We start from the raw sequence: 19,611 nt of genomic DNA, 5'->3' as shown, positions 1-19,611 counted from the left end.
TGACTTCATTATTATTGTAACATATTGCTGTACAATTACAAGTTTATGTTCCTTGTAACATTGCTCCTGTAAAAAAAGTTAGTCTTATCATAACTGTTTAAAAAAAGAAAGAAAAACTTAAAGGGGATTCTGATCGCATTTGTAGAATATGAGTTAAGCAGCAAAATCCCCCCATTTTTAGCCATCTCAGGGGGCGGCCATTTTGCCACTTGCTGTCGACTGAAAATGACATCACAGTTGCTCAGGGCTCGGATAACGATCAATCATGGATCAGCTTCAGAAAAGAGGTGAGCTGTGATAGGTCATTACCTGAACCCTGAGCAACTGTGATGTCATTTTCAGTTGCCGGATCGCAATATTAATCAGAATGCCGTGTTGAGACCAGTGGCACTGTATAGAACGTATTATTGTCATGGACATTTGGGGGTTGACTTCCACTTTAATATTCCCTGTTGTTATGGAAATACAAAAATCAAGAAGATCAATTTCCATTTTTGATTATTAGGATAAGCGGCTTGGATAATGGACGGATGGATAGTTTTTCGCCCACATAATTTTAACCCCAGAAAACATGTGTAACACAAAAACTGACATTAATATTTATAACTTTGTCACATTTGTAATATGACAATGACATAAATGTTTTATTATTTTTTGTGTAACCTTTTCATCCTTTCTTTGTTGCAATCTGCAACGACGCACATGCTTGTACCCTGACTGAAGCTCCCAATATGCTTTCTTGTCCTTGTCTTGAGGTCTGACAGCCATCGTATACCAAGCTGAAAGCATGGCAATAAAAAGCATCCCAGATCAGTTTATTCTTATTGTAATAGTGAACAGGATCGACTGTTGAGTCTACTGGGGTCAAGAGTGTGTCCTTCGCACTTGACTGAGCATATTCCCACGAAAGCGTCTTGCTTTTCCGTGAAGAGGTCAGGTCAGCCCCCATTTCATCTGCATGTCGTCTCATGGATTAAGTGTTCTTGGCCAAATGAGACCAGAATACATTGTCACCTTCCCTCCACATTGAGCGGACAAACACAGATGTTAAAATATTAGAACAAATTGCTCAGTAAGTCCTTTATAATTAAAAATAGTTCAATTTGATTTGAAACCTAATTTAATTTTAGCATTACTCTAATTACAATAACCGGGTTGCAAATCAATGCTGAAGTTCGCGCCAACCATGTTTGCTGCTCGGCTAACTCTTCATGAACAAATTTGGCTACAGTGGATAAAAAAAAAAACATACTGCTTTCAACTGTGAGTAATTTCTGTGTTGAAGGTTTTAACGGATTTGTGAAAAATAATTAGCCCTCCTTGTTTTCAAAATTTTCACGTGTAATTTGTCAGGTTCACCTTAAAGGATGAAATTGCAGAAGGCACCCGTATAAGGGCCTGTATTTTATTTTGAAATATTACTGTTTCAACATCTTTGGTTTTTGGAATATTTGTTTTTTACCATTATAAAGCTGCAAAACACTAATTCATTTTATTTACTCGACGTTGAAATAATACAACAGAGAAGACTTGGCTGTGTTGATGGTCAAGCGCAATTAGGTTGATGTCATTTCTGCTGATGAGTCATGTACGAAACTCCTTTTTTCGCTTCCTCTAGTTTTGGCAAAAGGGTTATGTGTATGTTAAGACTTGCTTCAGAGCATAGTACTATTAAAATATGTGATAAAATAAAATTATTTGACAGGAAAACACAAATAAAATCCATTAAAAAAAAAGCTAATTTAGATTTATTTTATGTTATATTTGATATGTAAATGTGTCCTCTCTCCAGTGATCTTCGGCATTTTAAATACTGAACATAGTCACTTTTCCTGGAGTTATACAGTAATCCCTTGCCACTTTGCGGTTCCGAGTTTTGCGGCCTTAGTGCATCGTGGGTTTTCAAAAAGTATTCATCAGAAAATAAAATGGAAAAATACAGCCATATCAACAGCCATATTGCGGAAAGATGTCTTGTTTCAAACAGTTGAACAGTTGATCTGATTGGCTGCGCATCATCGCAGCCTCACCCGGCATTTCCCGTTTTGTGTCTCGCCAATCTCGTCCACGCTAACAAACAAACAACATTTTTGTTCTGTTCTGTTCGGAAACTCATCACGTTATTCAAATGGGCCGTTCAGTTAGTCAGAGTCAAGCCGGATAAGCAGATCACAGGATCAAGGATGACGAAACATCGCGTTTATTCAAGTTTTTAAAACATATTAGCCTAACTAGAACCCTGGGTTGCATTCAAAGGTCCTTGTTGATGTTACATCTTCTTCATCGTCTTAAAAGAAGAGAGAAGACGACGGCGCCGCCAATGAAGAAGCAGCAGCAGCAGCAGCAGCAGCAATAAGAGCACAAGTAATGACACTGACTTTTGCTTTGCACAACAACAAGGGTTTAAAAGTGCATTAATATACCAGTGATGTACCTTTGGCTAAAATGCACTGCAGGATTCTAGTTAAGGTAAGCCAATAAAAAAGAAAACTATCATATTCCGTCGTAATCGTCCAGCGGATGTTCCTCTCACAGCCTGCATCTTAGTATTTATTCTTTAATTTGCATTTTAAAGTTAGATTTGTTGTGTTACACATATTTTGAATGGATGAAACCATGTTGGGGGGTTCGCAACCCCCCCCCCAAAATAAAAATATATTGAAAAACATTAAAAGGTCAACCTCTATTTTGCCGTTTTTCACCTTCCGTGGGGGTGGGGTTCTGGTGCGCATTAACCGCGATAAATGAGGGAAGACTATTTACATTTTGTCTCAGGAAAACTGTAAAATTTCTACAAAAGGTTATATACCTCCAATTCTAGAATGACCCAAAGTGTCATCATTAATGTGATTTTTTATGAGTGTAGTTGTAGACACAGAAGACAAGGCAGCAATAAGCTGTTCAATAACCCTTTTTTAATCTCAACAGCAAGTTAGCTTATGTGTGGTCGACAACAATGAGGGAAAATTTAGAAAAGTCTATTTCATGTTGTTTCATCAGCAGGGCGTGTGCGTGAAATGAATGTATTGTATCCACTACTACTGTCTTTATGACTTCAGTCTTCACCTATACACAAATATATTGCTAGAATACTTTTGACACGTGTGGCCATCGAGCCAAGGGGTTTAAAAAAGAAACATTGTTAAAAGTCACTAAGATGATGGCTCGCAGTGGCAAAATCTTTGAGGGACTTTGGTTTTTGTACCTTTGAAGAAACTGCTTCTACTCACTTGAGTGTGGGTGGGGGACATGACAAAACAATTGCCAACCATGATAAATCATCACCGTCATTGAAATGTGAAAAGTAAAAGGCACACAGAATACATACACTACCGGCCCGCTCTAATTAATGCTAATTTGTACACTTTTTCAAACAAATGTAAGTTCATGTCCTCCACCTGCAGCAATACATCTACATGTCCAGTTCACCTGAGCCACCTCACAATAATATGAATACAACAGTTGAGTATTTTGTACACATTTTTCTCTTTTGGCTAAAATGCATTGTGGACCGTGGCGTCTGTTGTTATTATTGCTGGCATTACCAATTTTTACTGTCACGATGGCAATGTGAGGTGAGAAAATGGGACTTTAACTCAATATAGTGCCATAGTCAATTCATGAAAAGTGAAAACAAAAACTATAAAGGGTCTCAATGTCGATTAAATGAAATTTTTGTGAGTACCAATGAATATTAGGGCCAATCTAATGTAATTTCACAACCTAGTCAAAATATAAAAATTGTAATTCATTGAGTGAATATCAAAAAACTGTAACCTTACAAGGAAAAAGTGGTAACCCAGAGAAAAAAGTCGGAATTGTGACAAGTTTCAATTTTAACGCGTGAATGGTATTGCCATTATTATAAGTGAATGATAAACTTGTAGCGTTGTAAGAATAGCCAGAGAGAGAAAAAGTCGTAATTTTATGAAGTCAAATATTAAAAAAGCCGAACTCTTAAAGTGGAAGTCAACGCAATTTTTTTTTTTTTTTTTCAAGAATATGTTCTATGCAAGCCCACTAGTTGAAACAGGGCATTCTGATAAATATTGCGTTTGTGGAGCACGTGTTAGTCCACCCGTTTTTCATCCATCTAAAACTGCCACTAATGAAAACACATTTTTTTCAAGAATATGCTCCCAGCAGGCCCACTACTTCAAAACACGGCATTGTGATTAATATTGCGTTTGTGGAATATGAGTTAAGCAGCAAAATCAACTTTTTTTTGGCCATCTCTGGGGGCGGCCATTTTGCCCCCAGCGATGGATAAATATGGGTGGATTTAACTCTTATTCTACAAACGCAATATTTATCAGACTGCCACGTTTCAACTAGTGGGCTTGCAAGCCTTTGGCTATTTTTTTTTTTTTTTTTAACATTCCAAATGTACTTACTGTAAACTATAAATGTATTCTTATAAAAGTGCTTTTAAATCACAAGATTATGACCAATATTTTAATTTGGACATTACAAATTTTTACTTGTACTATTTTTTGACCAATATTTTAATTCGGACATTACAAATTTTTACTTGTACTATTTTACTTTTCTTGTAAAATTACACAACTATTCCTGTTTAATGACAATTGTATTCTCGCAACTACAAGAGAAAGTACGCAATTTCTCTTGTAATATTAACGTTTTATTCCCTTCCAACTATTCATGTAATTACGACCTTTTCATCACAAGACTACATTCTCTACAATGTTATTCATAAAATTATGACCAACGCAAAATCGACACTTATCTTTCTTGACACATGAACAATTTGTAAAATTACAACTTTTTTCCTTGTAAGATTATGACTATATCTAGGAAATTTAACCCCGCTCCCTTTTTTTTTTCTTTACTTATCATCTTGGCTCCAATAGTCCTTGGTGAATGAGGGGTGTCTATTGCTATTGATAGATAATAAAAGCATTTGAAAGCTAATGTCATTTGTCTGTCATTTTTGTTACGGTTGCCGTACTTTAAATTAAGACACCTCACTTCTCCCCCCCAAAAAAGAATCACTTTTCAATTTGATTTGACCACCCACACAATTAAAATGTCACCTGTCGGAAAGATACTTCAACTGTATTCATCACAGTCCGAGTGCTGCTCGAACTAAAGAATAAAATAACTAAAAAAAGTCTCTCTCATCCCGACGCCTCCTTTATTGTCCATCCCAAAAGTGGTCACACGCGGCATCATCCGTTACATTCAGTCCAAGAAAAAGCGTCATCCTTCTCAGTCACATGACATTCTCTCCAACTTGTGCAAAAACAAAACAAACAAACAAAAAAAAAAACACCGCTCTCACATCTGCGCTCGAGGATGTCATCAGTTCCGAATGACAAATCAGGTCAGAGTGAGCTGCACAGATGAGGTGCATCATCATCATCATCATCATCATCATCTTTATCTTCATGATCATCACAGAGGATTAATATTGCTTCAGTATTGCCACAAAAAGGTACAATAATAAGTTGTCACCCAACATTCACTACCGAAGCCCTCGTTTACCATGAGACACAAATCAAGCGCTCCTCGGGTTTGAAGGTGGAGAAGCCTTTCAGTAGTGTTAGTTCAGTAGTTGCAAAGGAAACACTGAAGAGACAAATGTTCTGTGTGCGTAGTCATCCAATTGGTGAGTCTTCCCATCAAAATACTGTGTGCTCTTATTGTTAGTGTTGCAAGTGGTCAACCATACGACCATTGTGCCCGCCACTGTACAACCTGCTTGAGTGCAAAGTGACACCTGAAATGGTGCTTCATGATAAATGAGGGCATTGTCTTATCTTGCCACTAAAAAGTGTCTAAAGACTACTTACGGTTGTTGTCCAAGGCGCCTTATTTTAAAAGAAGAACAACATTGCCAATGGCAAGCCGTTTGAGCACTTGATTCATATCCTTGATACCCATCTTAAGGTTCATCTCCTAGTGTGCTCGTTGTCCACACTAGTCGGCCTGAGTTGTTTGAGCATGTATTCTCTTATCCTGCTAGTGCACTGAATTATGAAGACATCTAAACCACGACAAATAATTGCTCAAGTGGCTTTATGGCAATCCATTGGACAATTCTCTGCTACTAGTGCTACTACTGAATTTAAACATTTCAACCTGTTCTAGCCAATGTAGCACTCCATATAGTACTCTGGCAGCACGCTGTCATCAACGAATGCAATTTTGCCTTACGAGTAACATGTACTTGTCCTACTAGGAGACTAAAGGTGCCCTACGAGTGAGGACAAAGAGCATACTAGTACTAGTACAGGGACTTTAAGCAGGATATCAAGGGTATCGAGTTAATTTTATTCACTGCATTAGTTTGCTGTCATAATCAAGCGCACCAACTACTGGATATTGAATAAATGTACAACAATGCCAAAGTTGTCCTACTAGTGAGGACAAAAGAATGTACGAGTACAAAGTCCCTGTAAAGTGAAACTAAAAATGTCTTCTAAATATGACACACCGGCAGATGGATTAAATGAATTGCCAAACATGTAAAATGAAGTTTCAGAATCATGAAAAATCAAGCCGATGTGCCTGCTTCCAATGGCTGTGGGAGTGTCCACTGAAACCACGCCCGCTCAGCTGTCGACCAGTTACCACTAGTATTGCTGGAAAAGCGGATGCTACTCTACCTATCATTTCTCGTATGCCTACAAATCCATACGTGTTTGAGCCGCAAAAACATCTGCCGAAAGCCTCTGGTGGCTGAAATATATCCCACTGGGTCGTCGCGGAGCAACGAGATGCACCAACTACCAGCTAGCTTGTGAGCTAAAAGGCTTTGGGCCTAGTAATAATAACGAAGCAACACACAATTGTGCTGGATAAACACTGCTGCGAACGAAGGCACTCAAATTCATAAAGAGTGAGGGAGGGGGAGGACTCATGCGCGATGCTGAAGTGCGTCACTGGCCGTTATAGCCACGCCCCCACGTTTGCACGTTTTCAGCAATTACCTTCAAACACCGATAACTTACTTAAACTTTCTGAATTCACATTGCAGGGTCTTTAAGATGGATATGAAGAATAACTAATAAAGCCTTGAGAATTGCTATACTGGTGCGGAGAAGGCACGTACTAGTACGTGGGCCTTAAACTACATATCAAGGATATCAAATAAGTGCAACCAACTTGCCATTCTGCCAGCCATTTTGTGCTTTTGGGTGCCACTCAGTCCCAAATGAGCTCACTTCCAAAGCATTTCTGTGTGAAATGCTGCACATTGTCATCATTGTCGTCGTCTCACTGCCACTGGTGCAGCCCCGCCACGGCGACATAACAAGAGTTCCGAGTGCAGCGGCCCGCTCCCCGCTGGCCTGGCGCTGAGGAGGGGTGGGGGAGAAGGAGGGAAAGGAGGTCAGCTAAGGGAGGGATTTTGGTACGAAAGATTCCTCGAGGTTCGTCCCAACTAAGAAACGGAGTTTTCGTTCGTCATAGGAAAATCAGCGCATTCCCCCGTTGCTTACGTCCGTGTCTCCAAATCTGTCTGCTGCTCAGGATCTCCGTGCTGAATACTGCTTCTAACTTCCCCTCGCGAGGCTTCAGTTGACCAGCACAAAGCCGTGCTGGGAGTCCACCGTCTCCATCATCTCACTGTCCAGGAGCGGGCTCTGCAGCTCGGCCAGAAGCACACCCTCGGGCTGGCCCGGCTCGCTTGAGGCCTCCGCCCCGGGCCGCTCCGCCTCGCCTATGACGGGAGGGGGAAGCAGGCCCAGGTCGAGGGGGAACTCATACTGACCCGAGGGCAGGGCTTCAGTGGAGAGGCACCGGGCCTGCTGCTCTACAGGGTAGCAGAATCCAAGACTGGTAGCTGAGGTTTCATGAGGCGATTGGTGGTGTTGATGGTGGTGGAGGGTGTGCAGGGGATGGTGTTGAAGGTGGGCGACGGGGGGCAGGTGCTGGGTGTAGTGGTGGTGGCTCATGTAAGGGTCATAAAAAGGGCCCTCCCCCGGTTCCATAAGGGGGCTCAGGCTGTGGGGGTGGCTGTATGGCGGTGAGGCCTGTGTCTGCGGCGGGGGCCCGCCGGCCGACATCGGCGGCACCTGGGGGGAGTTCTGGGAGGCTGCTGGGTCCAGAGGGGCGCCACCCGCTGGATAGGAGCCTTCGGCGATCTGCATCTGATTGAAGTAGACGGGCAGGCCCAGACCCTGCGACTGCTGAAGGTACATCCGCTTCTGGTTCAGTCTGTGAGGACGACACAGCCGAGTTGGACCACTGGTTCTACATCATTACATATTTCATATGGCTGTCACTGTGCTAAGATTACATGATCAAAGCAACTCCTCTTCCAGGAACAAATATGATGCAGCCATTAATAAACGGTATTAAAAAACAACAAAAAAAAAGGACACTAAAAACGTGTGAGCCAACCAGCCTAATGATACGATTGTAAAAGAAAGCCGAAATTACACAACTAGTTGCTGAGGGAGTTTATTTACTCCACTGGGAGACCTTTTATTTTACACAAACCCATTTGTTGAGAATAATATCAAACAATATTACTGGCAAATTAAAGTGTATACAGCATGTCAAGTGAAACTGCTGTTGAACATAAAGAAAAATTATTATCATGGAGAAATGTAGAGAAGCGGCAAATTATAGGAAGACTGACCTCTCAAAGGCATTTCAACTACACAATGATATTGTATATGCAATGTTAATAATCAGTGTCAACACGAACAAATATGAAAGTTAAAGCTCTTTAAAAACAGGAATTCTATTTACCGTGTGCGGTATGTGTGTGTCCCTTGACCAGTTGTAGCTAGAATTGTTCAAGTGTATTTCTTGCCGATTGTGTCTCTGGCTTAATAGCTACGCTCTCGCTCGTCTCGTTTCCTGCTCGTCGCCACGTCCTTATTCAACGCGTTACGTAATATCCGCCCAGCGGACAACAACTTAACTTCCGGGTTAGGGGCGAACTAAATTAAACGGATACATTTGAATCAATTTCAATATAATATTTGTTCTTTTTGGGGCAGACTTATGCAATCATTTACAGACAGAACTAACACGTAACAGAGCTACCTGTTACATTAACATGGAGACACACAACCTTGTGGTGCCGTCATGTCCACTGGAATGCTAAGAAGCCATCTCCACTAGAGTAAAACCATCTTCAGTACTGCCACACCTTCATTCAATTGAGATAATGGTCACTTGCATTATGTGTGGCTGCTTTGGTTAGCAATGGAGTTCAAATCTCAGCAGTCAACTATAGTATTGATGAACTGATTACCATATTTTTTCTGATGAGAGGTAGTATCTATTTGAGGGAGGCGTTGAAGAAAAAACGAAATATTCTACTGTGGATACAATTAGAAAATTTGGAATGGTCTAAGTGTTTAAAAATGACTTACCGGTGCTCTTGCAGTTGCTGCTCTAAACTTCGGGGGGACTCCTTACAGAACATCTGGCAGCTCGTGGGACTGTTTGCCAAAACGCCGGTCTATTGGACAGAAGAAACAGGAGACCGCTTTCAGATAAGCTCCCCACTTCAATGAACATGTGTTGTATGAGCTACAAAAAATATGGACAAACTCATTGGGACTGACCATTAAACCAACAGGAGTGAAAATTCAGTGGTCCCTCCGTTCACGAGTGACACCATGAAATTTTTTGAGATATGAGCCGTCGCTCAGCCCAATTGTTTGTTCTGAGTTGCGAGCAAAAATTGTGCTAGCCATGGTGGCAGCGAACTTCACAAGCAGCAGCAGCAGCTTGGCAGATAGTGAACAATTCTTCAAAGAAGAGGCCAAGTGCTGGCATCAAGTTATTTCCACTCGCAGTTGAAGTTTACTTTAAAACTAAAGAGAACAAAAACAATTACACAACATGTGTTTAACCAAACCACAGTAACATTGTCTAACTAAAGTCCACTGTCTCAATGCTAACTCACAATGCAAAAAGCCATAGACAGGCAAACAACACTAGCATTGATGTGGCACTTATTAAACCTTGAAGCAACCTCTGTATGAACACAAGCAGCACATCGTCGCTGTCCTGTGAAAAACATTTGTCCATTTTTTTCATTTTCTTAATTTATCACTTTTCTTAATAATAAAAAAAAAAAATCCAAAATTGGACATACATGCTTTTCACAGGACAGCGACGACATGCAGACAGAGCCTACAAGAATACTCACTTCTCAAAAAACAAACAAACAAAACAAAACAAAACACTAATATGTTGCAGTTTTCATCAAATCCAAATGCAGTATGTCTGCAGTATGTCTATGTAAGTCTACCACGCCTGTTGGCCAAGGTTCACACAGCAAAAGGAGCAGCGCAATGCACATTGAATTATCATGACAAACCAACTGTTTTAATTCTTTTCATTCTATTCAATTAGGTTATTATTGTATGTTCTTAAATGTACATTCATGTAGAGTGCTATTTTTCTTATTGGGGAAAAAAACATCGCACATTTTTTTGTTGACCTTTTTGAGGCCGTGGAATGTATGCATCTCAAAGCCATTCATTTTAAAGGAGGAGGCTCTGAAGGATAATGGCGATATATCCTCTGAAGCTTAGAATAATCCAAAATGTCAACACTGAAGAATTAGTCCGCCTAGTTCAATGCGATTGGATATTTAATAGAGAAAGAGGTGTGCTATGTACCAACACTCTTGTCCATTTAGTGTAGATGAAGTTGAATCAGAATGTACCTGCAGACGATGGGCGAGGTACTGCGTCTCCAAACTCTGCCTGCGGGACAGGAGAGGTGGCTGCGGCCCACCTTGGTATAAAGTCGGGCACTCCTGTTGCTTGGTTGCCTCAGTCTTCCAAGACAAACATTGACAAGTTACAAACAGGATGTCTATGACTACAACATACTGTTCACATCAACTCAAGGACACACTCAGTGTCCATCCTACTCGTGTTGGCTAACAAAGCTGTGTCAGGGCCCGGGTGCTTCATGGCGCGGTCTAAGTGGATTATCCATACCATGTGCTGCCAAAATGCCTTTGTGTTGACTGATCAGACAGATTCCTTTCACTAAATGGCATGTTCCACAGGGATTACACATTGGTGGGCGAATGAGAGAGCGTATTAAAAGACTGATGGGGCCCAAACATAGGAGCTGTGTTATTGCATTATGAAAGAGGGGCAGCAAATGAACAACCAGATCTTGTCCGTTTTGGCTATCAATTGTGCGTTTGTGTTTATATTTACTGGAAAACACATGAATCCTGTTCCCATGCAGTGTGTCTCATTTAGTGTGGATGTGTGCTTGTGATTTGGGGTTATTGAATGCCAGTTTCTGCTATGGCTAAGTCTGACAGCCTTCAACAATGGCAGCATTCACTTTGGCCGAGGCCACAGGCCCCAGGGGGACTAGACACAGTAAACAAGCCTCAGTTGGCCAGCTCTTTTAGGGTTACACAACAGCTCGAGTGCCTGCCTGTCTTTTTTTTTTTTTTTTTTTCCTTTGCAAAATGGGGTGAGGATAGTGGATGAACTGCCAAGGAATGAGTCTGCCATGCGTGTATGTTTGTGTCCTGATTATCCAGTGCGACTGACCTCTAGGAGGTTGTGCAAGTGGTGCTGAGGTCCTGGGGGGCCCATGACAGCCATTTCCCCCGAGCCCATCTGCTCCACCAGCATCTGGACTTTGTTCAGCTCCAGGATGCCTTTGGTCCTCGCCAGGTTCTGGAGATGCTGTCGGAAGGCAACCAGACCTGTGCGAACATTAGGTATATTCAAAGTTGGATTTCATAATGGCCCTTTCTGACAAGTGTCTCCACGCACGTCACTGAACCGTTGTGAGCGTGTTTGCGTGTGTGTGTGTGTGTCTGATAAGAGCCATCCAGCAGTGACGAGCAATGGCTGCGAACGATACGTCCTGACTCACTGTGGTGGTGGGAGTTATTATTTCTAACCCAAGTCAGCAGTCTGACGCAAAAGAATCCGCCGCATCAACTCTCTCACCCCCAAAGAGGATTTACCAAAAAAAAAAGAAAAAGAAGAGCAAGCGAGCGAGCGGGAGAGAGCGAGAGAGAGAGAGAGAGAGAGAAATAAGTAACACAAACACCAACTGGGAGCACACACTGCAGGCTGTCAATGAAGAGATGGAGAGACAAATGTTTTCAAGCTGTAATTATACTTTTGGCTTGGCTGATATGCACATGATTTATACTCTGTGGGCCAAGATTAAGGAAGGCACTATATGGAATGGGAGAGAGGATGTTTAGAATTACCTACCTGATTACTCCCACCAAGGTTTTCATTGCTGTTTTTTTATGACCGGGTGGGTCATGGGGTGATGTAATTAAATGTTGCTGCAGACCTAAGACATGATATGTGCAGTAGGTGAGTATCTACCAAGTTGTTTAATTTAGTGCTGATCCATATTTGGCCCTGAATGGATGGCTGCTCTCAACGGAATGCCATCACAGTCTTGTAGCCATCCATCGAAGTATGTACTTCATATCTTAGTGTGTTGCAGAAAGACAAACAACAGTGAAAGGAAAAGCAAGACAGGGGCTGGTGAAAGGGGTGGGTGCTGCGGGAAATGAGGCATAGAGGGAGCGCTAGAAATGGAAGACTGTGACATATGTGGGCTGAAACCGTACCAATCTAATATGAGTCAGTGATTCATAATCTGAATCAGAGGGCCTAAGTAGAAGGGGTGATAGGAGGTAGGGTAAGAAAGAGGGAGGGGGTGTGAACTATAGTGTGAGAATGAGGGGCTTTATAATCTGGAAGGTATATACAGTACATGGAAAGTGTGGAGGTAAGGGTGTGAAGGAGCAGCTGTTGCAGGGGTGTTGTGAATGTGTCCCTTTGCAGCCGGTGCCGCATGTGCCTGCCTGCACTCTGTTGCACGTCAAAACTCCCAACAGTGCCTCGTGACAGCATCCAAGGAGACATGATTTGACAGTTTACTGACATTTATCCTCACATTCAAGCTCGTCTTCTTCCGCACAGGTGACTTTCCCGGTCACAAAATATCTGTCAGGACTAGCTGGCTCAATCTATCTGAACTTGCCTCAGTCATGCAGGGTTCTGGGTAGGGCTGAATGATTTTAGGAAAAAACTGCATTGCAATTTTTCTGATAGATACTGTGATTTTGATTCCATTTTCTTGAACTCAAGCTTCAGCGCACTATTCACAATGTTCGGGAACATTTACAAACATGACAGAAAATGCCATCATACCATTGAAAGCTATTGCTCTAATAATGCAAGGACACTGAAGAGGTTTTGTGAGTGAGGCAATCCTTTTTCAAAGTTTTAAAAATGGTTCAAGGCAAGACCTACTGTACTATTTGCTGTCAAGTATAAATATCCATCCATCCATTATCGATACCGCTTATCCTCACAAGGGTCGCGGGGCGTGCTGGAGCCTATCCCAGCTGTGCATCGTGTAATTGTGTATCTAAAAATACCTTTTTTTAACCAAAAATCTTTTACATTTTGTACTAATGTACATGTTCTTTGTACATAAATGTAAGGTTATATGCCAATATGTTCCCCATATTTTTTTGGCTCGAGACTTAAGTGCTTCAAACAGACACTGAAGGCTTAGCGATGTGGCCTGAAATCCATATCATGGTATTAATTGAATCTTTTGGTCCTAACAGTAATGGTGAGTGTAAAAGTGTAACAATCATAATGGTAGTATTTCTGATTGGGCCATTTAAATATGAAAAGATAAATATTTTCTGTTAAGTATCATATTCATTCATCAGTCTGCTTTTCATTCAAATTTAGCATTTTTGTAAACATGTCTGCTTTTTCTTTTATCTACTGGAATCTATTTAACAAACATTGTCCATTAGCAAAGCTACATTGATTGGAAATGGTAATTTTGAGACATAGTATTGTGTCGATCTCAAAACTTAGTACTCTGTGGTGCAAACTAGTGCAAATAACATTGACGATATTCTAATTACCAGTATTTAATATACGTTTGACATTGAGCTCTTCTCCTTGGCTGGTCTCAGCCGTTTCCGTGTTCAAGAGTGTGCTAAATTGCTAATGTAGCCGTTGTCTAATTTTATGTCCAGATGTGTTGTATTGTTTGTAATACAAAATTTCTGTTCATATCTGTTGGCTCTCCACCCTAACACGTTTCTAGCCAGACGTCTGTGAAAAGTCTACTGTACACCTAATGCACTTATTTTGGGTCTTTCCCGACTCTGCAATTAGCATGCTTAGCCACTTCTCCTTCGCCTCCACGGTGAAAACGCTACTTGTTAGTGGGGTACTTCATTTGTCACCACGGAGGAGAGGATCTGCATCATGCAGCTCGTTGCTGCTACTGCGCACGGACTTTCATATGGTATTAATAAAGTCTGTGCTGCTGCGGCGCAAGCTAGCTTAGCACCTAGAATTGCCAAGCAGCTGCAAAAGAAATGACTTCCGGGTGTACGGGTGAAGCGTGAAGTACACATGATGCTCTTTTTTTTAATCTCTCTTTTTTTATTTTAACCAGTTTGCCGCTGCTTAGTATTACCGGTCCATAGTAGATTGCCGCTTATTGGCGAGCGTGGGGGCTAAGAGCCCTTTAAAAAAAAAAAAAAAAACGCAGCTTTGATCTCGAAACTGTGTTGTCTGAGATCGCGATTTCAGTCCCAAAAAGATAAATCGTCAAGCTCAAGTTCCGAACATGTAGTATTGTACCGGTAAGAATGAGTGGGCTACTGACCTTGTGTGAGTGAGGTATCAGAGGCACGGCGTCCTTCTCTGAAGCTGATGGGTGAACGGTTGTGGGTGTCCCTGTGCTGCGAGGTCAGGGCAGCCATTGCTGGGTTGGCGGGCCGAGTGCTCAGGAAGGACGTAGGTGGGACTCGGGGGGCCGCGTTGTTGGCCAGCACCACTTCGTTGACCGGCGGCGGGTCCTCAAGCAGGCCGAGGTCACTGTGCATGGAGCCCATGTCGTACCCCATGTCAGAATCCACGCTGCCCGTGGAGGGGTTGTGACCCAGAGCAAACAGTTTACCTGGTGGGCGTGCAAAAGTCTTTTAAATGAGAAAATGCCAAGAAAAAAAAAAACATACATTTGGCCTTGAGGTGTGTGGACAGTTAGCTGACATCATACCCTGGTTTGATGTTCCTGGCTGGTTAGTGACCTCAGAGAGGGTGTGTCGCCTCTGGCCAAACCGAGCACCCATATAGGCCAAAGACATGTGGGGCGCATCCTCCTCAGTGTCGGGCTCTTCGGTCTCAATGCCCTCATCAATCGACATCTCCATCATGTTGCTAGGAGACGAGGTGGAGGACTTGCGCAGCACAGTGATGGGGGGCAGGGGGTCCAGCAGGCAGCCGTTTAGCTTAAAATGATGTAGAATATTCATTTGTTAATTCATTCTTTATGAAAAGAGTCAAGTGTATAAGGCACACACAGCTAAGGTTTTTATTTGCACCCCCATTGGCAAGTTTGGATAAGGCAATGCCAACAATTGGGCTTTCATTGACAAAGCCACTCAAAATCATGCACATGAGTTGTTGCAATAACAGCCTGTTGTCGGTGTAGAGACACCAACTTTGCCCAATTTCTCCATCTGCTTTCACTAGTGCACTGGGATCGGAATGCTCTTACTCAACAGGCACACACGCGCATGCATGCACGTACACGCACGCACACAAAACACAAAGGGGAAACCATCATTGAGACACAGATGATGAGAAGAAGTAGAGTAACACACGATTAAAAGTAAAGGAAGGAAAGAAAACAAACTTTAACTAATGCCTGATAAGCTATAGAAATGACTAGAAAAACTCAATTATTCACATTGGTGACAGAGCGTAGCGGCTTCTTGTCCATGTGTGTTTGCTCGGCAACACATTTGGTCACATCATCACAGGACTGCTTACATAACCGCTCCCCCTTCATGCAGACACACACACTACTGTCTCCCTGACCCGCTGCACTCCTAACCACACACATCACATTTTGTTGGAGCCATTAGTGGAGGGGGTGCTGTAAAATACATTTTGGGAATGACAAATGAGAACTACAAATGTGTTTCGCTCTGAAAATGTGTGAGGCAGTGGGACTCTATAATAGTCTGCCAGCTCATGACAGGCCAGCAGGAAAAATGTTACTAGTTGGCACAGATGAACAGGGAAAAGAAGTGCGTGTATGTGGTGTGCGCGTGTGTGTATGTTATGTGTGTGTGTGTCTGAATTTGAGACATGTGCAGGACAGGCAGCTGTCCTGTCTGATGTGCGCACTGGCTTGGAGCTTACATAAGATGACGAATCATCTGAACTCTGGTAGGTTGATGAAGCAAGCAAATGCTGGAGCCCTCAAAGGAGCATGACATGCGCGCACACACTTTTGACTCACAGTGAGTGAGCTTATCAAAGCGAATCACTGTCAGAGCACATCAGGATAATGTTTCTGGACATTCTTTGGCAGCACGATAATCACTGCAAAACTGCATTTTCCATAACCAAATCCGGATGTGATCGGGCCTGTCAAATGAGGTTAGAGAACATGCACGCAAACCCAGGACTTAACCCTAACCCAGCACCTCAGCCTGCTGCTACGTCTACTAACGGTGTCGTTGGACCTACTTTGGGCGTGTTGACGTCCTCAGCTATGAAATTCTGCTCCAGGGCGCACGTGGGCTGGTTGAAGGTGAACACATCAGAGGCGGCTTGGGAAACCGCGGGGGGGCGCAGCAGACGGACCCCCTGCGAGAGCAAGCCCACCTGGGCTGAACTGCTAGTCGACTGCACAGAAAAGAGGAATGGTGTTATGGGTCTTTCATGGCTGTTGACTCTCCAAGCACGGTGATGCAACAAATGGAGCGGCTGAGACTTTAGTATTTTACAAGCAATAAAATGGGTTGAGGGAAATGAGAGGAAGAGGCAAGAAAAGAATGCATAACCAAGTGAGATTGATCAAGGCTGAGGAGAAGAGCAGATGGAGAAAATAAATGAATGGGTCAGTCTGCTACTGGATGCAGGTGTGAATAAGTGTGCTTTGATCAGGGTGGTGAGGATGTCATCTATGGATTATTCACAAGCCTTTGGCTACCTTGGCGACAGTCTGTTCAGCGATAGTGCTGGGCCGGCGCTGACGTGCATCCAGTCTCTGCTCCACTGGGAAGCTGCAGCGGTGGGCCTTGAGCCGCTCCACAAGCAGGTAGTAAATGGCAGCAAAGTGGTTGTAGCTTTTGTTCTGCAGAGACTGGAGCAGAGAGATGACATGCAAAATGAATGATCATCGTGAGAACGATCATTTCCCATTGTCAGAAAATTTTACAGAAGGTCAAATTGCATTCACTGGTTAAAATGTCCCTACCAGGTTCATCCTGAAATTTCATCTAATACTCCATAACTTTTTATGAAAATTCTAATTATATTGTATAACATAGCCATGTATATCTGCATACGATATTGAATGAATCTTCATTTAATAAATGTTTTGATTAGCTAACAATGATTCTCAATAATCATGGTGCCATTATTTACTGTGGGGATACCGTCACAAGGTTCAACACCTTCATAATGAAGACTCGAGGCATTGGAACACCAATCCTGTCCGTTAACGGGGTCAAGTGAAAAAACAGAGAGCCAGGTTTGTTGAATGCAAAACAGGAAGGAGCAAAAACTCAAGAGGGACTGGAACACTATTCAAGTATTAGTTCTCCAGCTCTCCAAAGCGTCTGCTGCTCTAGCAACAACAAAAAACACTTCAGCTAACCCTCACGCTGGCGCTGTTATGCCTTTTTCCTAGTTGAACACAAGCCAGAAGCATAATTCCTTCATTACTGAATTCTAAGACCCATTTTGCAGTGCTGTGTAGTGGGTACTGATCCACTATGACTATGTGATTTTCTGCTTCTCTGAAATTACAGGCTTCTCATGTGCTTCTATCTTGTGACGGGTGGAGCTGTACAGTTACTGCATGATTTGTTTTCGCTTGTATAACAACTGTGTCATAAGAGTTGCGGAAAAGATTGGTGAATAATGTCCAATGACAGATTCTGCCTCCAGGAGGTGCTTTAATTTTTTTTTTTTTCCTAATCAAGAGGTGGACATGGGTTTTCTTTGTTAGTTTTCGTCGTATCAAGAATAGTTTCATTGTTGACAACTGATTTCTGATTTTCAAAGTGATATTGTTCGCCCTTGTGTTATAAAAGAAGCCAAATGTGTTCACCATTACCTCAACAGTCTTGTGCTGGTCGATGCCAAGGCTGTGCATCAAACGTACAACCTGCTCGCTGTACTCGCCCACGCCCGTCTCGCCCTCGGCAGAGACAGGCTGCTGGTACAGAACGGGCCGCTGCACCGGAACTTCTAGTGCCATCCACTTGTGCTCTTTGATCTGCGCTACGGACAGACGCTTTGATGGATCCAGGACCAACATCCTGCGGATTAGATGCTCACAGTCTGGGAGAGGGGAATAGAAAAACAGTGACAATGATGGATTTGAACAAATTCACCATATTGTTCTTTATGAATTAAATTGTCATTTTTCTTCCTCTGCTAATGAACAGTGTTTCCACTCCTTTAAACTTCGCTCCTGTCCAAATGAAATCTCCTGACCTCTTGTTAATGGCTAGATGAGATTGACGTCAGGCACAGCTGGGTTCTTATCAGGATTAAGATCCCCTTGCCTGCACCCGCAACGCCTCAAATACATTCCGACCTGCCGCATGGCACCCTGAGCCATTTGCACTGCTGCTAGGCTATTGAAATAACAAGAATTTTTTGAAAGGTGTCTCGACTTTGTTCACCATCCAATCGCAGGAAACTCTAATCCGTCAATGAAAATCCTGATTAATATTGTTCGTCCATTAAAAGCTGCTCCATACCGGTTAACAGTCCTATCAAGTCAACATCAAAGGAAGAAATACAGGATTTATGAGCCAACAAAAATAAAAGGGGTAACAGCGCTTCACTTCATCACTAAACAGAAACAACACTTGTGCTGTATCCACACGGCTTGTGGTGATCATCTCCAACTATTATGGTAATGTTGCCCTCTAACTCAGGACAAAAGTACTTGGACACCAGTACACCAAGCCATTTCTGTTTCAATTGTGAGTCCGCTTAATTCAAGGTAACCTAAGTGTACAACCAGTAACAATAACGCTTGGCATATATATGCTTCATTCAGTGTGCGAAGAGACAGCGTTGTGACAAGACAACTTGTGGCTATTTTGTGATGATCAAGCACCTGCTCACAATGCATGGAACACTTGACAATTTCCGGCAGATTAGATCATTGCAGTGCTGGAGCAACCTCCCTATTCACCCAACCTGGTTCAGTGTGATTTTTTTTTTTAAACTTTCCCAAGATCATTGAGGGGACAAGTTTTGACAACGTTGATGACATCAAGATGGCCAGGACGACGGAGCTGTTACAAAAACACATTGGCCACAAAATTAAATACACTGGCACTATTGAGTCAGTTTGAATAAAACAGTTGCAACAAACACTTCGCCTTTACAAAGTGAATATTGCTAAGATTTAATTAACACTGTTGGAGGTCAATTCAACAATAAATATTTGTTATACTGTTTGGAGTTTGCAGCGGTGTAAAAATACACTGCATCAGTGTCTACATTTTGAATAAAGCACTCAGATAGTTCGTGAATATCCTACTTATAGGCCACTTATCCTGTCAGGAACTTAATTCTTCTGGGTATGTTC

The 19,611-nt window shown here is 42.4% G+C and overlaps 1 protein-coding gene across 2 annotated transcripts in view; it reads right to left on the bottom strand.

Moving 5' to 3' along the window:
• Positions 1–2,893: 2,893 nt before the first annotated feature.
• sik2b (salt-inducible kinase 2b) overlaps positions 2,894–19,611 on the bottom strand; it is a 68,420-nt gene continuing 51,702 nt past the window's right edge. For both annotated transcript variants that reach the window (XM_086036731.1, XM_086036732.1), the window contains 9 exons: positions 18,118–18,344; positions 16,987–17,139; positions 16,521–16,679; positions 15,040–15,271; positions 14,647–14,940; positions 11,517–11,674; positions 10,661–10,774; positions 9,354–9,442; positions 2,894–8,181 (listed from right to left, as the gene is read on the bottom strand). In XM_086036731.1, the coding sequence (XP_085892857.1) occupies positions 7,539–8,181; positions 9,354–9,442; positions 10,661–10,774; positions 11,517–11,674; positions 14,647–14,940; positions 15,040–15,271; positions 16,521–16,679; positions 16,987–17,139; positions 18,118–18,344 (2,069 nt within the window). In that variant the 3' untranslated portion in view covers positions 2,894–7,538. The remainder of the gene's footprint in view (positions 8,182–9,353; positions 9,443–10,660; positions 10,775–11,516; positions 11,675–14,646; positions 14,941–15,039; positions 15,272–16,520; positions 16,680–16,986; positions 17,140–18,117; positions 18,345–19,611) is intronic.

The sequence above is a fragment of the Filicampus tigris genome, chromosome 7, assembly GCF_054856515.1.
Source record: "Filicampus tigris isolate MCC_2025a chromosome 7, RoL_Ftig_1.0, whole genome shotgun sequence".
Lineage (NCBI taxonomy): Eukaryota > Metazoa > Chordata > Actinopteri > Syngnathiformes > Syngnathidae > Filicampus > Filicampus tigris.
The sequence above is the reverse complement of the archived record's forward strand: the minus strand, read 5'-3'. Positions and strand labels throughout refer to the sequence as shown.